We start from the raw sequence: 18,864 nt of genomic DNA, 5'->3' as shown, positions 1-18,864 counted from the left end.
TATAACGTAAACAAAAATCCAAAATATATATTTCTATAAAATAATCGGAGATGAATCAAAACCGATTGCTACTATATATATACACTTAAATTAACCAAACTTTACTAAAATAGCACTTAGTTAACTACATAAAGCTATATTGAAAAGCTATAATATTATATTAATTTTTTTTTGTAAATAATATCTGTGTCCAAAATTAAACCAAACTTGAATTAAAATCATATCAATTAACTATACTAAAGAACTAATATAAATTTTGATTCTAATATAATATTTTTGGGGAAACTCTCTCAAAAAACATTTTATACATGTTTGTCACCAAAATAGCCTTCAAAAAGATCAAAATAGTCTGTTTTATTTTAAAAATTTTAATATTTTTTTTTTAAAATTTTGAAGCCCCACCGTCAAAAACTCTATCCATTTACTCTAAACTCTAAGTTTAGATTAGTCAATTTTAGACTATAAATTTATATTTACTTTTTAATAAAAATTCTTTTGATCATTTTTTTTTCTTGAAGACGATTTTGTGAAAGTAAACTAAAAAGACTATCTTAAAATTTTTTTTTATAAAAAATACGTAAAATTCAATATCCAATCGTCTAACTTTAGTTTCCATGTATAAAATATTTTTTTACTGGAGGGTGAATGGCTTATGGCAATTTAAAATTTGCCCTAACGCTTATTTCAATTTGTATTTTGAAATACAATTATTATTATTTTCTTAAGAAAAAAATAAAAGAAAATAAAATAAGCACAAGATCCACATCTTGAAATAAAACTTGCCTTGTCAGAATTGTTCTCTTTGACTCCTCCTAAGTGTAGCCCATCTATATAAACATCAACCATGGAACGTGTCAGTGTGTGCATATGATAATATATACAAGATATTGTCATCACGTACACAAAACACAATAAAAAAAATAGATTCTACACAGTGTGCAAGTGATCAAATATCTCACAAAACAGAGATCTAATCCAAATGGATCAGGAGCGCACGTTAAACTTGTTTCCATATGGACTACAAGAAGTAGCAGAGGTCGAAGAAATCGAGGAAGACAACGATAACGAGAGCATGACTTTGTCGTCGGTGCCAGAAAATGAAACGTCGGAGTGTTCATCGTCTCCGGAGACGTATCCACCGATTCCTCCTCGGCCTAAAACTCCGAGAGAGCCGATGGAGTTTCTATGCAGATCATGGAGCAGTTCTACGTCTGATGTAACGGCCCGGTTCCTAGCCCAAAAATTTTCTTAAGGAGAGCCCGTTAAGACTGCAGCCCATTAGGGTAAATGACCTAGGGTTCCCTCCTTTTCCTATAAATAAAGCTGCCTCCTCTCATTTTTCTCTCATTCTGAAACTAGAGCGAAGCTCTGCAGAGATTTAGAGAGACTAGAAAACCCTAGCCGTCAAGCTTCCCTTTTCCTCTTCTCTCTTCTTCTCTCACGCCTCCTCTCTCTCCCTCTCCCTCTCCTTTCTCTTTCCGTTGGTTCTCTTCCTCTCTCCTCGCCGTGAGTCCCCCGAGAGCAAGCCGAGCCGCCGGTGGTGGTGGTGGTGGTCGTCCAAGTGGTGATGGGGTGATCGTCCGAGTGTGGTGATGGTGGTGGATGTGTGGTGTTGTGGTGGTGACCAGATCTCGTCTCTCTTGTTTACTTGTTCCAGATCTGTTCAGATCTCATCCCCTTTGTCTCCTGTTCCAGATCCAGATCCAGATCTAGGCTAAGGTGGAGTGTTTCGAACCCAACCTTCTTTCATGGTTCTGTATACTCCTTTATGTTGGAGTTAGGCTTGATTAGACCCTGATTGGGAGTTAGGTTGATAGGACATGGTATTGCTAGGATGATAGATGAATGAATCATGATGCATAAGAACCCTCATACTGATAAATGGGACTTGATGAACTGAATTGAATTGTCGTGGTAATGATTGATTGGTAGTTGATACTTGTATGTTTGGTTGTGTTGTCCCATGTGTTGTTGTGATTGAAGTTAGGATGCTAGAGAGGAACAAATGCTAGGATGATAGATGAGCAATGATTATAAACGTTATTGAAGTAGAACTTGAATGCGATGTGTATTGTGTGTGACACCGATAACGGGTGGCGTCTAGTGATTTAGTCCAAGTTCAAGTATGAATGAAAAGGGAAAGTAATTGGGAATGGGGAGGATTAAGTGAAAACGATAAGGAAGTGAAATGATAAGTAAAAGTATGAAAGAAGGATGTTAAGGTTAAGCATGGGTGGGAAAGCATATAGAGAGTCTAAGGTTTGTAGGTGGGGTAAGTGGTCCAAGCTAGGTATCCATAGGAGATGTGGCGAATCCACATGAATATGGAAGCACCCATAGGAGATGTGGCGAATCCACATGAATATGGGGTAGAAGCCTAGTGGGGGGCTACCCACTGAGGAAAAGAGGAAAAGAGGAAAAGAGGAAAAGATGAGAAGTTGAAAAGGATGTGCATTGTAGGGTTTTAGCTCATGGTCGGGTAACGGGGAGTTAAAGGTGTCATAGGGTCGGGTCGGACGGACAAGAGGAGTCGGTTAAGTCTAGGGTTTGACGTGTGTGGCAATGAGTGAGATCATTGTATTGATTGATCGCTAGGTTGTTAGAAATGAATGGAAGTGATTGTGGAAATTGCAGATAACATTAGGAAATGATGAAAATGCATTAACTGATTGTAGTGGCTAGTCAGTCCTAGTTCCCGCATGGAGTAGTATAGAGTGTCATGCGGGCAGGCTGGTCTAGAACCACTTCACTGAGTAACTTGTTGCTCACCCCTCCATTTCCATTTTTCCTGTGCGCAGGACTGTAAGTAGAAGTATATGGATGTGGGTATGACGGTATTTCAAAGAAGGTTATGCGCTCGTCTCTCGGGACCAGTAACGGGACACGTAGGGTTGTCTAGATGAGTAGACACGTGTCCATAACGCCCCTTCGATAACCCCGGTCGGACTCCGGGGAATCGGGCTGTTACAATTGGTATCAGAGCGGGTTAAGATCCCTTAGTTCTGTCCTAAGGGATCAGCATTTCCGACGTTTTCGAAAAAAAAAAAAAAAAAAAAAAAAAAAAAAAAAAACTTGTTTTCATTAAAAGAAAAGAGTTTGTAAAAGTTTTGTTTCTTCTAACACTCCTGGAAATGATTTCAAAACCACCCATTATATCTATACGTTATTATGATTTTGATCGGATCCATTGTATTTGCAAAATTTCTTTTTGAGCTTAATTCATTCATTGGTTTTTAAAAGATCCCCGAGCAAAGTTGTTCTCGCCTTGTGTGCCTCCCTTGTATGATGTGTGATTGTGTGAGTTCCTTTTGTTATCGGATGTTAAGTTTGGAAGTCTAGGGCTTGGAATTCGGGGACGAATTCCGATTAACAGGGGAGAATTGTAACGGCCCGGTTCCTAGCCCAAAAATTTTCTTAAGGAGAGCCCGTTAAGACTGCAGCCCATTAGGGTAAATGACCTAGGGTTCCCTCCTTTTCCTATAAATAAAGCTGCCTCCTCTCATTTTTCTCTCATTCTGAAACTAGAGCGAAGCTCTGCAGAGATTTAGAGAGACTAGAAAACCCTAGCCGTCAAGCTTCCCTTTTCCTCTTCTCTCTTCTTCTCTCACGCCTCCTCTCTCTCCCTCTCCCTCTCCTTTCTCTTTCCGTTGGTTCTCTTCCTCTCTCCTCGCCGTGAGTCCCCCGAGAGCAAGCCGAGCCGCCGGTGGTGGTGGTGGTGGTCGTCCAAGTGGTGATGGGGTGATCGTCCGAGTGTGGTGATGGTGGTGGATGTGTGGTGTTGTGGTGGTGACCAGATCTCGTCTCTCTTGTTTACTTGTTCCAGATCTGTTCAGATCTCATCCCCTTTGTCTCCTGTTCCAGATCCAGATCCAGATCTAGGCTAAGGTGGAGTGTTTCGAACCCAACCTTCTTTCATGGTTCTGTATACTCCTTTATGTTGGAGTTAGGCTTGATTAGACCCTGATTGGGAGTTAGGTTGATAGGACATGGTATTGCTAGGATGATAGATGAATGAATCATGATGCATAAGAACCCTCATACTGATAAATGGGACTTGATGAACTGAATTGAATTGTCGTGGTAATGATTGATTGGTAGTTGATACTTGTATGTTTGGTTGTGTTGTCCCATGTGTTGTTGTGATTGAAGTTAGGATGCTAGAGAGGAACAAATGCTAGGATGATAGATGAGCAATGATTATAAACGTTATTGAAGTAGAACTTGAATGCGATGTGTATTGTGTGTGACACCGATAACGGGTGGCGTCTAGTGATTTAGTCCAAGTTCAAGTATGAATGAAAAGGGAAAGTAATTGGGAATGGGGAGGATTAAGTGAAAACGATAAGGAAGTGAAATGATAAGTAAAAGTATGAAAGAAGGATGTTAAGGTTAAGCATGGGTGGGAAAGCATATAGAGAGTCTAAGGTTTGTAGGTGGGGTAAGTGGTCCAAGCTAGGTATCCATAGGAGATGTGGCGAATCCACATGAATATGGAAGCACCCATAGGAGATGTGGCGAATCCACATGAATATGGGGTAGAAGCCTAGTGGGGGGCTACCCACTGAGGAAAAGAGGAAAAGAGGAAAAGAGGAAAAGATGAGAAGTTGAAAAGGATGTGCATTGTAGGGTTTTAGCTCATGGTCGGGTAACGGGGAGTTAAAGGTGTCATAGGGTCGGGTCGGACGGACAAGAGGAGTCGGTTAAGTCTAGGGTTTGACGTGTGTGGCAATGAGTGAGATCATTGTATTGATTGATCGCTAGGTTGTTAGAAATGAATGGAAGTGATTGTGGAAATTGCAGATAACATTAGGAAATGATGAAAATGCATTAACTGATTGTAGTGGCTAGTCAGTCCTAGTTCCCGCATGGAGTAGTATAGAGTGTCATGCGGGCAGGCTGGTCTAGAACCACTTCACTGAGTAACTTGTTGCTCACCCCTCCATTTCCATTTTTCCTGTGCGCAGGACTGTAAGTAGAAGTATATGGATGTGGGTATGACGGTATTTCAAAGAAGGTTATGCGCTCGTCTCTCGGGACCAGTAACGGGACACGTAGGGTTGTCTAGATGAGTAGACACGTGTCCATAACGCCCCTTCGATAACCCCGGTCGGACTCCGGGGAATCGGGCTGTTACATCTGAGATCTCTCTAGCTTTATCCTCTCAGAAATCTAATAAACAACTCAACAAAACCCATACACTTTCTGAGTTAGCCGGCGTCACTTCGCCGGCTCCGGCACCACTACCACCGCCTCTACGCGTAAGCCGTCTCTTGCTCCAATCTTCTATTTTTGTATGGCTACGTACGAATCCGCAAATAACTAATTATGATACTGTTCAAAATTAAAACTCTTGGAATTTCTCTTTTTTTCTTTCAAACACACTTTTAATTGTTCTTTTAAAAAAAACTTCCTCATTAGGACAACAAATCTTAACTTAAAAAGTTGTAACTAATTTTCACGTTTGTAAGCTTTTAATTAAATGAATGACATAGAAAATACCATTTTTAGTAGAAGATATCATAAAATACGAGAACGGTAAAAAAGTAACACTATGGATCTAATTGGTGACAAAAAAATGAAAAAGAATAATGCATTTTTTGTTATTCCTTTTTTATTTCACCATTTATAAAGAATAATTTTCTTTATTTATTTTATTTTTATTCCTTTTATTTTAGAAGAATATAGAACAAATTTATTTTTTTCAAAAATTGATGAGGAATAATTTTTCTTTCCATTCATATAATTTTATTCATTTGCATTTTTTTTCTATTCATTCTTAACGTTTCTCTGATGGTCACCAGTGAGATCCTATCTATACTCTACCTTTTAAATGTAAACTTATTTCATATAACATGTAACAAAACTACTTAAACTAAAAAAAGAATACTCTAGAAGGGTATATTCACTATTATTCAAACATATATTTTTTAAAAAAACTTATTAAATAAAATTTCTAATCTTATAATTTTAGGTGAGTCTTTAAAGTGGTTTAACTAAAATAATTTTAAATTCTCAAATCATCTAAAAACTTAACAGAAATCAAACGAAATACACCCCTTAGGTGTTATTATTTTATGGGCCATGATACATTACTAGGCCCAAACTCACCAAACTCTCCGATCTTTTAAAAAGCCCACGAGATTTAAACCGTGTTTTCAACAGACGGAAAACCCGGCGAGCGTGGTTCACGCGAGGCGAACAAGTGCCATCGGAAAATGGTTCCACCACCGAGATTTTGTCGGCGGGAAGGTTTCCAGCATAAGTAAGAGAGATAAATCTCGATATGAGAACGCTCATCTTCACACCGCCGTGTCCATCGCGTCTCTCGCGACGGCCATAGCCGCCGTAACCGCTTCGGGAAACCAAGACGGCGCCTTGATGGAGTCAAAGATGATCTCAGCGCTGGCCTCGGCATCTGAGCTGTTAGCTTCTCACTGCGTCGAATTAGCAGAGCTCTCCGGTGCCGGCCACGATCGCGTTGTCTCTGCTGTCCGATCCGCCGTCGATGTTCGAGGACCGGGAGATTTGCTGACTCTAACTGCTGCAGCCGCAACAGGTAAACTGATAACCGAATTCAAATGTTGTCGGAGATTCGTATGCGACAACTTCCAGTGCAGATTGAGTTGATCATCAGTTTGGTTTTTTGGTAATAAGATTTTATGTTTATGTTTTTTTGGGGGTGAATGTAGCGTTGAGAGGAGAAGCAGCTTTAAGGACAAGACTTCCAAAGGAAGCTAAGAACAATGCAGCTATAAGCCCTTGCGAAAGAGCTTTACCAGAGACTCATGATTGCTCTTCTGAGCTGGATTCCGCAAGCACAACCACTGAGGAACAACAGACGTCTGCACAGGGTGTAGACGAATCCGATTTGACCTGTAATGGAGAGCTAATGCAGTGCACACGAAATGGTAAAGAGATTATGTTGATCTTCTTCGATTTTTATATGCAAATAACTTACTTTGATTAACTGACTTATGGACTTTCTTTCAGGAGTTTTGCGGTGGAAGCATATGAAAGTGTACATCAACAAGAAATCTCAGGTTATACTCAATCGCAGCAAACAAACAAACAAACTTATATAATTATCAAAATTAGTTGACACTTTGGGTAATTTTCTCTTTGTACAGGTTGTAGTAGAAATCAAAAGCAAACACGTTAGAGGAGCCTTCTCCATGAAAAGCAAAGGTAGTTCACATCAGATAACTCTTCTTTCTCTACATGGTCATGGTGCTCAATGCTTTACAATCTAAATCCAATGACCGCAGGTATTGTGAATGATGTATGCGAGACAGTCTCAGGCCTGCAAAGTGTAAAAGAAACAGAAAACGCAGAAGAAAAAGAGCTCTATTTTGGAATAAGCACAGGCAAAGGTCTAACGAAGTTCAAGTGCAAGAGCAAGGCTGATAAGCAGACATGGGTGGATAGTATCCGGAATCTTCTCCATCGAGTCACTGCTGTCGAGACTATTAACACTTCCCTTGAAACTACAAACATTGGGGATAGTACATAAGTCATATCTTGTGTTTAACGTTATTATGTGTAGTGTACTTTGTTTTTCATCTTCACTTTGTTTTAATTTCAGCTGTAAACATTTTTCTTATGAAATAATGAAGATGATTATAATAAGACCTCACCAAAGGGATGTCCAGGTTGGATTGACACAGCTTTTTCCCAGGTGAGTTTCTCCGGCCTTTCTCCACTTAATACTCGTAAAAAAACTCACAAACATGTAACAGTAGTAAGTAGACATAAGAAACTGATAGTGACTAAACAATTAAGAATCTTAATGTATGTAAAAAGGAATACACTATCGCAATTATTTCAACTCGGTTCAGAAACAGTGAACGAAAATACTAAGTTTAGATATTACCTCTTAGCTTTCTTGTTAGTATCAACCTTCCTCTTAGCTTTCGTGTTAGTATCAACCATCAACATGAGGGATCTTATGTTTCTGCTCTGACTCTTCTTTGTCCGAGTCCCTTCAATGTCTTTAAGCTTGTAGTAATGTGGAGCTATTTCAACAAGCCACTCCGGCTTCATCTCAGTTGTATGCCTCATATACTCCTTGGTAGTAAGTACTAGCTCATGATACACCAACCACTTCTTAGGGGACGCCCCAAACAACCCTGAGCTAGGATGCACATAAACCGTCTGAGGCTCCCTCACTCTTCTGTACGATCCATCCTTCTGCAACTTTGCGGAATGAGGAAAGAAACCCGCCAGTATCGCCTTCTTAACCGCGTCTAGATCCTCAGAGTTCGAAGTCAGTTCCACTCCAATCCTCTTTAAAAGCCCAGCAAGCTGTTCACGTATATCTCTAGCTCTCCTCATACTCTTGCTCTGAATGTAGTTCTCGTAGCACCATTGGCTCGAGTAGTTCATCTCCTTCCACGAGTTGTACACCCTCAACAAGGCAATGTGGTCGCCGGCGTTATCAGTGTAGAAACTCATCCGTGCATTGTCTGCGAGATACTGTTGGTTCCTGGTAGGTCTGTAAAAGATGGAGCTCCCTGTAGACAACATGGCGGCTATAGTGATGATCTCAGCCGAGCACTTGTACTTCTCCGAACCAACAATCATCTTTGACAACATTGGATCAACGGGAAACTCAACCATCCTCTCTCCCAGCTTAGTAATATAACTTTTCCCATCCAAAGCGCCAAGAGCGTAGAGCAGCTCTAGAGCCTTCATTAGAGACTTCTCAGGTGGAGGATCCATGAAGTCGAAGTTGAAGACATCATCGATGCCAAGACTCTTCAAAGTAAGTACAACGCTTGCAAGGTTGGCTCTTTGCACTTCGGGTATCGTTGTGGGCTCCAAGTCCTTGACGTTGTACAGCCTGAAACACTTCCCCGGACCGGTCCTTCCGGACCGGCCAGCTCGTTGCTCTGCGGAAGCTTTTGAGATGGGAGTTTCGAGAAGTGATTCCATTCCGGTTTTTGGGTTGTATGAGTTGATCTTGCAGTACCCTGGATCAACCACGTATCTAATCCCTTCAATGGTTAACGACGTTTCTGCAATATTAGTCGCTAGGACAACTTTCCGTGTCCCTTTAGGAGCCGGATCAAACACTTTTGCTTGTAGTTCGGTCGGGAGATTTGAGTAGATGGGGCAGATAATGATCTCAGAGCTCTTTGAGCCCAAATCTTTCATCATTTCCTTCAACTTCGTCTCAGCTGTTTCAATCTCTTCTTGACCTGTGAGGAAAACCAAAACGTCTCCGAGCGGCTCCCTCTGATGAATCTGAAACACAGTGCGCACCGCAGTCTCCAAGCGGTCAGGCTCAGGACATCTCTGGAAGAGCTTCTCAACTGGATATCTTCTCCCCGGGATCATGTAGATCCTCGCCGAATCAAAATACTCAGAGAACTTTTTAGCTTCGAGCGTTGCGCTGGAGATGATCAGCCTCAGGTCAGGCCTAGCCTTTGCTAAATCCTTCACTAATCCAAAGAGAATATCAGTGGACAACGTTCTTTCGTGAGCCTCGTCAACTATGATGACGCTGTAGCTATCGAGTTTCGGTTCTATGAGAAGCTCTCGCAACAGCATCCCATCAGTCATGTACTTGATAACTGTCTTCTCCGAAGTACAGTCTTCGAATCTAATTGAGTATCCAACTTGATGTCCTAGCTTTACACCTAACTCTTGAGCCACTCTGGCAGCAACGCTCATTGCAGCAACTCTCCGGGGCTGAGTGCAACCGATCTTTCCACGCTTAGTGTAGCCAGCTTCTTGAAGATACTGCGGTATCTGCGTTGTCTTGCCCGACCCTGTCTCCCCAACAATCACAAGAACCTGATTCTCTTCAACGAGTTTCAGCAACTCATCTCTGTAGGCATATATAGGAAGCATCTTCCTATCATCTTTAGCAACTCTTCTCTCATCATAACCTCTGTCTTTCTCAGCTTCCACAGATGTCTCAACGAAGCTTGTAACCTCGTCAAACACAAACTCATACCCATCAGAAACTTGCTTCTTGTCCTTAGCACCAAACCTAACTGTCGCCTTCTGAGCCTGATGATCCTCCCAAGCTTCTTTCTCCCTCGTCACCTCACCATACCGTTGCCTCGCCACAGCAAACCTCTTCCTCTGATCAACACCACCTTCTTGATCATAGGCATCTGGAATCTTATAATAACCAACATCATCCCACGTTGTGTTCAAGAGCTTATACAGTTCCTTCTTGTACCTAAACTCAATTTCTTCCTTCTCTGTAAGCTTCACGCCTTCAAACAGCGAAAGCTCGAACTCTACCTGTTCCTTAAACTCCTCCACCTTCTTGTTCTCCCTCATCTTCAGATACTCTCGTCTCGATTCTTCCCTTAGCCTCGCTATCTCGTAATTCCCTAAAACCCTACCGTCTTCTTCATCTTCTTCTTCGTCTTTCTCTGATTCTTGTCTGCTTCTCTTCCTAAAACTTTTCTTGGCGATATTCAATTTGAATTTCACAGAGACGGAACGGAGAGATGGTTTCTCCTCCGAGACAGACCTATCTACAGTTTCTTCTATTACGTCTAGATCCATATCCACAACCGATGATGATCGTACCTGAACTTTCGAATGCATCTCCATATCGTTGATCGCCCCGGAATCGAAGAATGGAATTGTAAGGGAGATTGTGAGATCGCAAACCCTAATTCTCGATTTTGTCTCCGAATTGTTTGTTAACCAAAAAAGAGAGGCGAGTCCCTCCTATATGTATAGGTCTCGTATGAACGCTATCTCAATGGGAATTTCCTTTTTCTCCCCCGTTTTTCCCTTTTCTTTATAAGAATTATTATTATAAATGAGAAAAGTCAAGTATTATACGTGATAAACAAGAAAAACACGTGTCCTATCTTCTTTATCTTATATATTAAAATATAAGTCACAATCTTGATTCATGTGTGATTTTTTAAAAAATGGACCTAATGGACCTATTCATAGAAATTCATACTATATTTTAATTCAGATTAATAATAAATATAATTTTTAAAATACTTTAATCGTAGTATCTTTTGATATCTTTTCATTTTAAATATAAATATATTTATTTTAAAATTCTAACAAATCTGTTTAAAAAGATTTTTACAAGATCTTCATTTTCGAAATTATATTTAAATATTTTTACTAATTTCAAAATTAGTTTAAAATATTATTATACATTAATATATTCAGTTATATAAAATAAAAAATAAAAAAAATCTATAATTTTTTAGTTATTATATAATCATAATCAATCATATTAAATTAAAATTATTATATTGAGCTAAATATAATAAAATTGTATTAAATTTATATATTTTATTTTCACAATTATAAAATATTTATGTTCAAAAATAAAATCTAATATGTTGGTAAGATGGGTTAACATTATCAAACTATATAATACATGTATAAAAATTAACATGTATTTCTTTAAAGTTAATAATATAAAATCTTTGTAACTACTTTAATCATAATATATTTTCATTTTAAATATAATATATATTTATATATTATATTTTAAAAATTCTAATAAATCTGTGTAATGTTTAAACAATAACTTAATGTATTTTAAGTTATCGTTTAGAAATGAAAATAAATAAACCATATCCTATTTTGTCTACTTTTATAGTCATGATCATGTTAAAATATAATTATTACTAAAATAAATATGATAAAATTATATTCAATTGATAAATTTATAAAAAAAATTTTCATAAATATAAACTATTTATTTAAAATATAATATGATGATAGAACGACTTAAAATTAACAAACTATATAATACATGTCTAAAAATTAACATATCTTACACTTTTATATATACAATAATAAATTATATAAAATAAATAAGCATAAAAATATTGGTAAAAAGAAATCCAGTTTTGAAATACGGGTCAGAATTTAGCATAAATTAAATACAAAATATTTTTTAAATATATTTTCTCATGAATATATTAATTTGCTTAATAATTAAATGCAAATACAATAAGATAAATATATAATAAGAAGTGGCGGCAAATACATAAGGTTTAAGCAATTAATTAATTATAACATGTAAATTATAAAATTATTGTATTTGAAATAGTTATATAAATATTTAAGTATATGATTAACATTAAAAATATATATCACTTATGTTCTAAAACAATAATTTATGTATAGAAAATTAAAAACAAACACCCGTGCGGTTGCACGGATCAAAATCTAGTTGCTTTTAAATTGAGATAATGCTCTTAAGAGCAGCCCAAGATTGTATATTTTATTTGTAACATTTTCCGAGTTTCTAAATGCAAGATTTTTTAAAATAACTAGATTTTTTAACCGCGCTACGTGCGGATAAGATATTATATGTATTTTTCAATTCTAAAAAAATAATGTGTAATATTGTATTGCATTATTTAAAAAATATAAAATAAAACTACATAATATAAATATATTTTTTAAATTTTCTTTGTGGAAATCATTATATTGTTTGATTGTTGTACTTGATTCACATATTTGCATAGATATTTGTAATAGATAAATAACTATATTTTTATTACCAGTAAATAATATATATTTATTATATAATATAATAAAAATGAAATTATTTACTTTTTAAATAAACTTGTCTCATATTGGGGACTCGGTTATAGATATATCATATTCGAATGAGACATTTTTACAGTTATCAATCTTCTTAATAGTCAAGAAACAAATCTAAATATAAAAATAATATATCATACGATCTCTTTGTGGAATAACTGCTATGAATAAATGAATTTATGCATTAAAAAGGACTGAAAATGGATGTGCAGATGTGTTATCTAAGTCAGCTTTACAAAGTATTATTCATAGTTCATATATCATTTATGTACATCCTTTTTTTGTCCATCATGTCTTAAACATCTTGAAATAACTGATGCTAATTATTAATAAACTTTTGGCTGGCAAAAAAAAAAAATTAAATTTGTCTAACTAGCGCTTATTTTGTCTAACTGATATATGTATTTCTCAATTCTAAAAAAATAATGTATAATATTGTATTACATTATTTAAAGAATATAAAATAAGACTACATAACATAAATATATTTTTTAAATTTTCTTTGTGGAAATCATTATGTTGTTTGATTGTTGTACTTGATTCACATATTTGCATAAATATTTGTGATAGATAAATAACTATATTTTTATTATGAGTACATAATATATATTTATTGTATAATATAAGAAAAATGAAATTATTTACTTGTTAAACAAACTTGTCTCATGTTGGAGATTCGATTATAGACATATCATATTCGAAGTAGACATTTTTACAGTTATCAATCTTCTTAACAGTCAAGAAACAAATTTGAATATCAAAACAATATCTCATACGATCTCTTTGTGATATAACTGCTTTGAAAAAATTGAATTAGGGCATCAAAAAGGACTGAAAATAGATGTGCAGATGTGTTATCTAAGTCAGCTTTACAAAGTACTAATCATAGTTCATATATCATTTATGTTCATCCTATTTTTTGTTCATCATTTCTTAAACATCTTGAAATAACTGATGCTAATTAATAATAAAGTTTTGGCTGGTAAAAAAAATCAAATATGTCTAATTATCGCTTAAATATTTTATTCATAGTATCTAAGAAGCTTTCAAGTGATATCATAGTTTAATTTTTATTATTTTTTTTTGTTAATTTTTAGAGTTTTTTGTATTTAAGATTTTTTCCATATTAAGCTTCTATTTCTTTCACATAATTGATATATATATATATATACATGTCATAAAAATTACCATCAAATCAGTTTTACGTATTTATTATTTTGTTTTTAATGAAAATACATTTTTTAAATAATTTAATTTAAAATAAATTATATATTAATTTTTTGTATTCTAACAATTTGATTGATTTAATTAATGGGAAATTGCCACAAATACCACATTCATAGTACCACTTTTCATGTTTACACTAACCACTTTTACCCTCACTTTTAATGAAGGGTAAAATACAACTATACCCTTAGGGTTAACTAATCTAGACTTAGGGTTTAGAGTTGAGGAGTGGGGTAGGGTTTTTGGAATGTGAAATTTATGATTCTAATAAATATATAAATACTTAAAAAATATAAAAAAAAATAGTTTCAAACATAATTTTTTATTTTTTATTTTTTATTTTTTATTTTTTATTTTTTATTTTTTATTTTTTATTTTTTATTTTTTTTTATTTTTTTTTTTTTTATTTTTTTTATTTTTTTTATTTTTTTATTTTTTTTTTTTTTTTTTTTTTATTTTTTATTTTTTATTTTTATTTTTTATTTTTTATTTTTTATTTTTTATTTAAATAATACTTTATTATATATATAAATAACAAGGACATAAGAGTCTTTTGTCACTTAATGAAGAAGGTATTTTTGAAAATGTCTCATTAGTGATGGTAAAAATGAAAAGTGGTAGCATAAAAGTGGTAAAAATGTAATTTCCCCTTAATTAATTTGCTTTGGTGGATAACTTAAAAAGTTTTCATATGAATTAGGAAAAACAAGCTTATGTTGTTACATTATATTTATTTGTGTATATAGAATTTATATATAATGCTAGTGTAATAAAGAAAGAACATTTTTTTTTTGTAACTTCAAAAGGATACATTATTACAATTTGAAATTAATCAAAATTGAATAAAATGGTAATTAAATATTTGTAAATCTAATTGTTTTTTTTTTTTATCTTGATTAGTTGGATTCTCATGAAAAGAAATCGATAGGTCAAACAAATGTTTCAAAATTTGTTGTGTTATTGTTTTGTCTATAAATTAATAAATTAATTGAATTGATATATTTAATTATTTTACCGTTAAATAATATTTTATAAAAACATTAGAGAACTATGTTTTGAGTTGTTTTGTCAAAATTGTTCAAAAATCTATGCTTTTTCATATTTGTCACGAAAATTTATATGTTAAACTTATTTTTACAAAATTTTTAACTTTGTCACGAAAACAAATATCTATGTTTTTTCATATTTGTCAATGTTCTCACACTTTCAAAGAATATATTAGCTTAGTCACTTACTAATTTGTTTTTACAAAACAAAGTATCGGAGTTTTGAAAGTTGAATTCATATTATTGTAATTGTATATAAGAGTTTGTGATTACATACTTAGTGATTCTTGTATATGTGTCCAAGAATGTTTCAATAGCTTAGTGGTAACTGTCCTATATTTATGTCATACTAACCCGGGTTCGATCCTTTCCTTCGCAATGTTTTTTTCATTTTTTACGAAAAAAAATGAGATGACGTGGCAGTTTCGGACTCTCTGATTGGTTGATTTTTCTATCCTACATGGACACCCCTCTCCATGGCTTATATCCCCCTTTTAGTATTGTATATGATTTTTGATGTTTTAAAATATAGAATATGTTTTTTTAGTAAAAACTGTGTAACTTATTACATTTATATTTTTTTTTCATAATTAGTTGAATATTTAATGATATTTTAGGTCAAAATAATTTTTTTAATATATGTGCTTTTATCTGCAACATCATATATTTTAGAAAAATGGGAGTAATATATATGCTCATTTTAAAACCAAATGAACAGTAATTAGTAAAATTAAAGATAAATTTTACTTAGAGCAAAAGTGTAATCGAAATAACAAACAATATACAGATATAATTCATAATCGGGTATCAGTCACCTTTCAGTAAATATTCCTCAAATCATCCATACCATCAAATCAACAATAATTAAGAATGTTTGATATAATGTACCGAGGATGAGATATGGTCAAACCAGGAATGAAGTTTTGAGTTATAGTTGAAGAAAAGATACAGCACGGACAAGATAAGCGAATAAGGTAGTTGGGACAGAGAAGAAAGCAGAATGGTCACTCTCCTCCAAGATATACAACTGAGATGGTGGCCACTTCTCCACCACACGGTCTTGGCGTAGAGGATCAAATAGATTATCCTTAGCAGTCTTGATGTAAACGCGAGGAACTTTCTCCGCTTCAGGGTTTGGAGCCAGCTTATCAGCACCGTTCAAAGCCCTAAGTGGAGCTGGTCGCAACAGCTTACATGCCAACGTTACGTCCTACCAACAAGGCAACAAGCATATATATAATGGCATCCCATTAAGATCATCCCATTAATTATAATAATAGTTGTACTGAAACATTATTGTGAAGTAACTAAGAGAGTAACCTCAAGAGGGCTTTGGCTATAGTAATAATGACGTCTAAACTCCTCCTTCATCAACATGCCAGTGGGTGGCTTATCAGCGCCTTCACCGTATATGAGCTCCCATATGTCTTCTTCTCCAACAGTCATCTTTAACATATTCACAATAGTTCATCACCAATAGTCAATAGATATTAATTAGATGTCACATTAAAACAATTTAGCAGTGAGTGTAAATGTCTTTCAATACATTAGTTTAAATTATAACAGAGATATAAGTTCGAGAAAGAAGTCACTCACGGCTGAGTCATGAGGAGAAGAGGTGGATCCGGGTTGAACCATGTCAGCCGCGAGGTAAACGACCATGGAGATTTTGTCTGTGAACTTGCATAGAGCTTCAGTGACACTTCCTCCGCCGATGCTATGTCCCACGAGTATGATCTTGTGGTGAGGAGGGAGATCTGACAGGAGAGAGAAGAGAGGACGGTTATACTGGTCGAAGTCGACGACGGTGTTAGAGTCGGTGAGGTTGATGCCAGCTCCGGTGAGGTCGACAGAGGTGGCTTTGAAACCGGCGGCGGCAAGAAGAGTGGTCAGTTTATACCAACACCAAGCACCGTGGCTGGCGCCATGAACAAGTACAAAGTGAACTACGGAGTCCTCACCACCGTCTCCTCCTCCCATCGCACTCGTGTCTCTTTCTGATCTATACGTCTAGAGTTAACTCTAATATCCACCTGGTTTTAACACAAAACTGAATGCGGTTTGTCCACACTTTGTAGATAACGGTTACAACTCAACTACCATCTTAATATTATTCACACTATAATTTGCATTCCAAATAATGCCAAGAAAAAACTACTGACTATGGAAAAGACATGGAAACAACCAATACACCACACACACACACACAACAAAAAACAAAAGAAAGACGTGAACGTAACTGCCTCTGGTCACGTCTCAGAAAGAATATGTCTGTCTATTCTAGGATTTCTTGAAAAAGACCTACCTACAAAGCATTTTTTAAATAATTGATTATACTGATAAAAAACGATTACTCTCTCGTTATAATTTTTCACAAATATTAATATATATTATATTAAATTTTGATTATAAATATATTATTCTTTGTGACTAATTATTTTGTTTAGTTACAAACATGTCTTTCAAATAAATATAACTAATTTTAAAAATTTATCAATCTTTGTATAACACGTATATATATTTTAGGGCAATTGTCAATAATAGCACCTTTTGAGTTTTTGTCTCAAAAATGATACTAGAGGAAGAAAGTCACCAAAATGACATTTATTAAAGGGTAAAATATCCTAATAATATTGGCTTAAAATTAAATAAACAAACAAAAATAAATAAAAATAAATAAAATAAAAATAAATAAAATGAAAAAAGAAATTTTTTTTATAGTTTCAAATTATATGTTTTCAGAATCGAAATTTTTTATAATCTTTTTTTGAATTTTTTTTTCGAATTTGTTTTTTATTTATTTTTTCAAATTTTCTTTTTATAATTCAAAAATACTTTTTGAAACTGTTTTTAAAATTTTTTTTTTAATTTTTTAGTATTTATTTTTTATTTTATAAAATTTTAAACTTCAATTCCAAAACTCTACCCCTTAACTCTAAACCTTAGGTTTGGATTAATTAATTCAAAGGATATAAGTGTATATTTACATCTTTAATAAAACATATTTTTGTAACTTTGAACCTTTAGTGTTAGTTTGGGAGCAAAAACTTGGTTTGGTGTTATTCTAGTTTTTTTTTCTATATTTTAATTAAAAACAAAAACACAGTCCAATTAAGGAAAGGAGAGAGAGAAAATTAACTAAATAGTAAACATATATATATATATATATATAGTATTTATTATTTATGATGTTGGGCCGTAAAGTAAAGGCTCATTAAAAGCAATGAGAAATAGGAAAACAAAAATTGGTTCACCTGACCATTCTCACCGGAGAGAAGTCTAGGTGATGATTGTTTCACTAGTTTTTAGTTTTAGTTTTTGGTTTTTAGATTTTAGTTTTTGGTTTTTAGATTTTAGTTTTTAGTTTTCAGCTTTTGGTTTTTGGTTTTTGGTTTTTAGATTTTGATTTTGGTTTTTGGTTTTGCAGTATTTTTTTATCTTTTAAAAATTAATTAATACTTTACTTTGAAATAATACAACAAAATAGAAATAAATATTTATATTTACAATTAAAATTATCAAAATCTTGTGATAATTATTTTAAAATAAAATACAATATCATATTTTAATTATTATAGTTTTATAAAAAAATATATTATAATAAAATATTTATCATAAAATTTATATAAATTGCAAAAAAATAAAAATATTTAAAAGTTTGAAACTACTTAGAAATTTTTCTTATATAAATAGAAATAGTTTTTCTTAAATATTATAAATTATATCAAAATAAAAATACTTAAAATTTTGAAACTAATTATAAAATTTCTCATATAAATTATTTATATTTTCTTAAAATTGAATGGCTATTTTTATTTTTCATGACTAATACAATATATTGTATTACTAAAACATATTTATGTTTTCATAATTTTAGTTATTTATAATGTGACTAGTAATTATTAAAATTATTCTATTATTTATATAGAGAAATTAATAACTAAGTTTCCAAATTAATTAATATTATTTATAAACTATATAAATTTATTTTACAGATATTAAACACAAATAAATTATATCACATTATTTTTTAAATTAT

At 33.6% G+C, this 18,864-nt stretch overlaps 3 protein-coding genes across 3 annotated transcripts; 1 reads left to right on the top strand and 2 right to left on the bottom strand.

Moving 5' to 3' along the window:
- The first annotated feature begins 836 nt into the window (after positions 1–836).
- On the top strand, positions 837–7,633 carry LOC103869305 (VAN3-binding protein). The gene is made up of 7 exons (XM_009147366.3): positions 837–1,216; positions 5,142–5,258; positions 6,163–6,556; positions 6,690–6,908; positions 6,991–7,040; positions 7,128–7,185; positions 7,266–7,633. Exons 1-7 carry the CDS (start codon positions 980–982, stop codon positions 7,508–7,510), a joined length of 1,320 nt encoding a protein of 439 aa, XP_009145614.2. The 5' UTR covers positions 837–979; the 3' UTR covers positions 7,511–7,633.
- Positions 7,052–10,871, bottom strand: LOC103869316 (probable pre-mRNA-splicing factor ATP-dependent RNA helicase DEAH8). Its single transcript, XM_009147377.3, has 2 exons — positions 7,635–10,871; positions 7,052–7,484 (listed from the first exon to the last, which is right to left on the bottom strand). Exon 1 carries the CDS (start codon positions 10,570–10,572, stop codon positions 7,867–7,869), a length of 2,706 nt encoding a protein of 901 aa, XP_009145625.1. The 5' UTR covers positions 10,573–10,871; the 3' UTR covers positions 7,052–7,484; positions 7,635–7,866.
- Positions 10,872–15,591: 4,720 nt separating this feature from the next.
- Positions 15,592–16,925, bottom strand: LOC103869295 (pheophorbidase). Its single transcript, XM_009147356.3, has 3 exons — positions 16,422–16,925; positions 16,146–16,271; positions 15,592–16,035 (listed from the first exon to the last, which is right to left on the bottom strand). Exons 1-3 carry the CDS (start codon positions 16,803–16,805, stop codon positions 15,754–15,756), a joined length of 792 nt encoding a protein of 263 aa, XP_009145604.1. The 5' UTR covers positions 16,806–16,925; the 3' UTR covers positions 15,592–15,753.
- Between the last annotated feature and the right edge of the window lie 1,939 nt (positions 16,926–18,864).

This window comes from Brassica rapa, chromosome A01 (genome assembly GCF_000309985.2).
Source record: "Brassica rapa cultivar Chiifu-401-42 chromosome A01, CAAS_Brap_v3.01, whole genome shotgun sequence".
NCBI classification, from domain to species: Eukaryota; Viridiplantae; Streptophyta; class Magnoliopsida; order Brassicales; family Brassicaceae; genus Brassica; species Brassica rapa.
This window is presented reverse-complemented; position numbering and strand designations above follow the sequence as displayed.

Excerpts from the sequence above, each read along its gene's own strand:
- LOC103869295 (XM_009147356.3), bottom strand. The coding sequence starts at position 16,805 with ATGGGAGGAGGAGACGGTGGTGAGGACTCCGTAGTTCACTTTGTACTT. Across the intron at positions 16,272-16,421 it reads CTTCTCCTCATGACTCAGCC|ATGACTGTTGGAGAAGAAGA; the intron begins GTGAGTGACTTC and ends AATATGTTAAAG. Across the intron at positions 16,036-16,145 it reads ATAGCCAAAGCCCTCTTGAG|GACGTAACGTTGGCATGTAA; the intron begins GTTACTCTCTTA and ends CCTTGTTGGTAG.
- LOC103869305 (XM_009147366.3), top strand. The coding sequence starts at position 980 with ATGGATCAGGAGCGCACGTTAAACTTGTTTCCATATGGACTACAAGAA. Across the intron at positions 6,557-6,689 it reads AACTGCTGCAGCCGCAACAG|CGTTGAGAGGAGAAGCAGCT; the intron begins GTAAACTGATAA and ends GGGTGAATGTAG. Across the intron at positions 7,041-7,127 it reads ACATCAACAAGAAATCTCAG|GTTGTAGTAGAAATCAAAAG; the intron begins GTTATACTCAAT and ends CTCTTTGTACAG.
- LOC103869316 (XM_009147377.3), bottom strand. The coding sequence starts at position 10,572 with ATGGAGATGCATTCGAAAGTTCAGGTACGATCATCATCGGTTGTGGAT.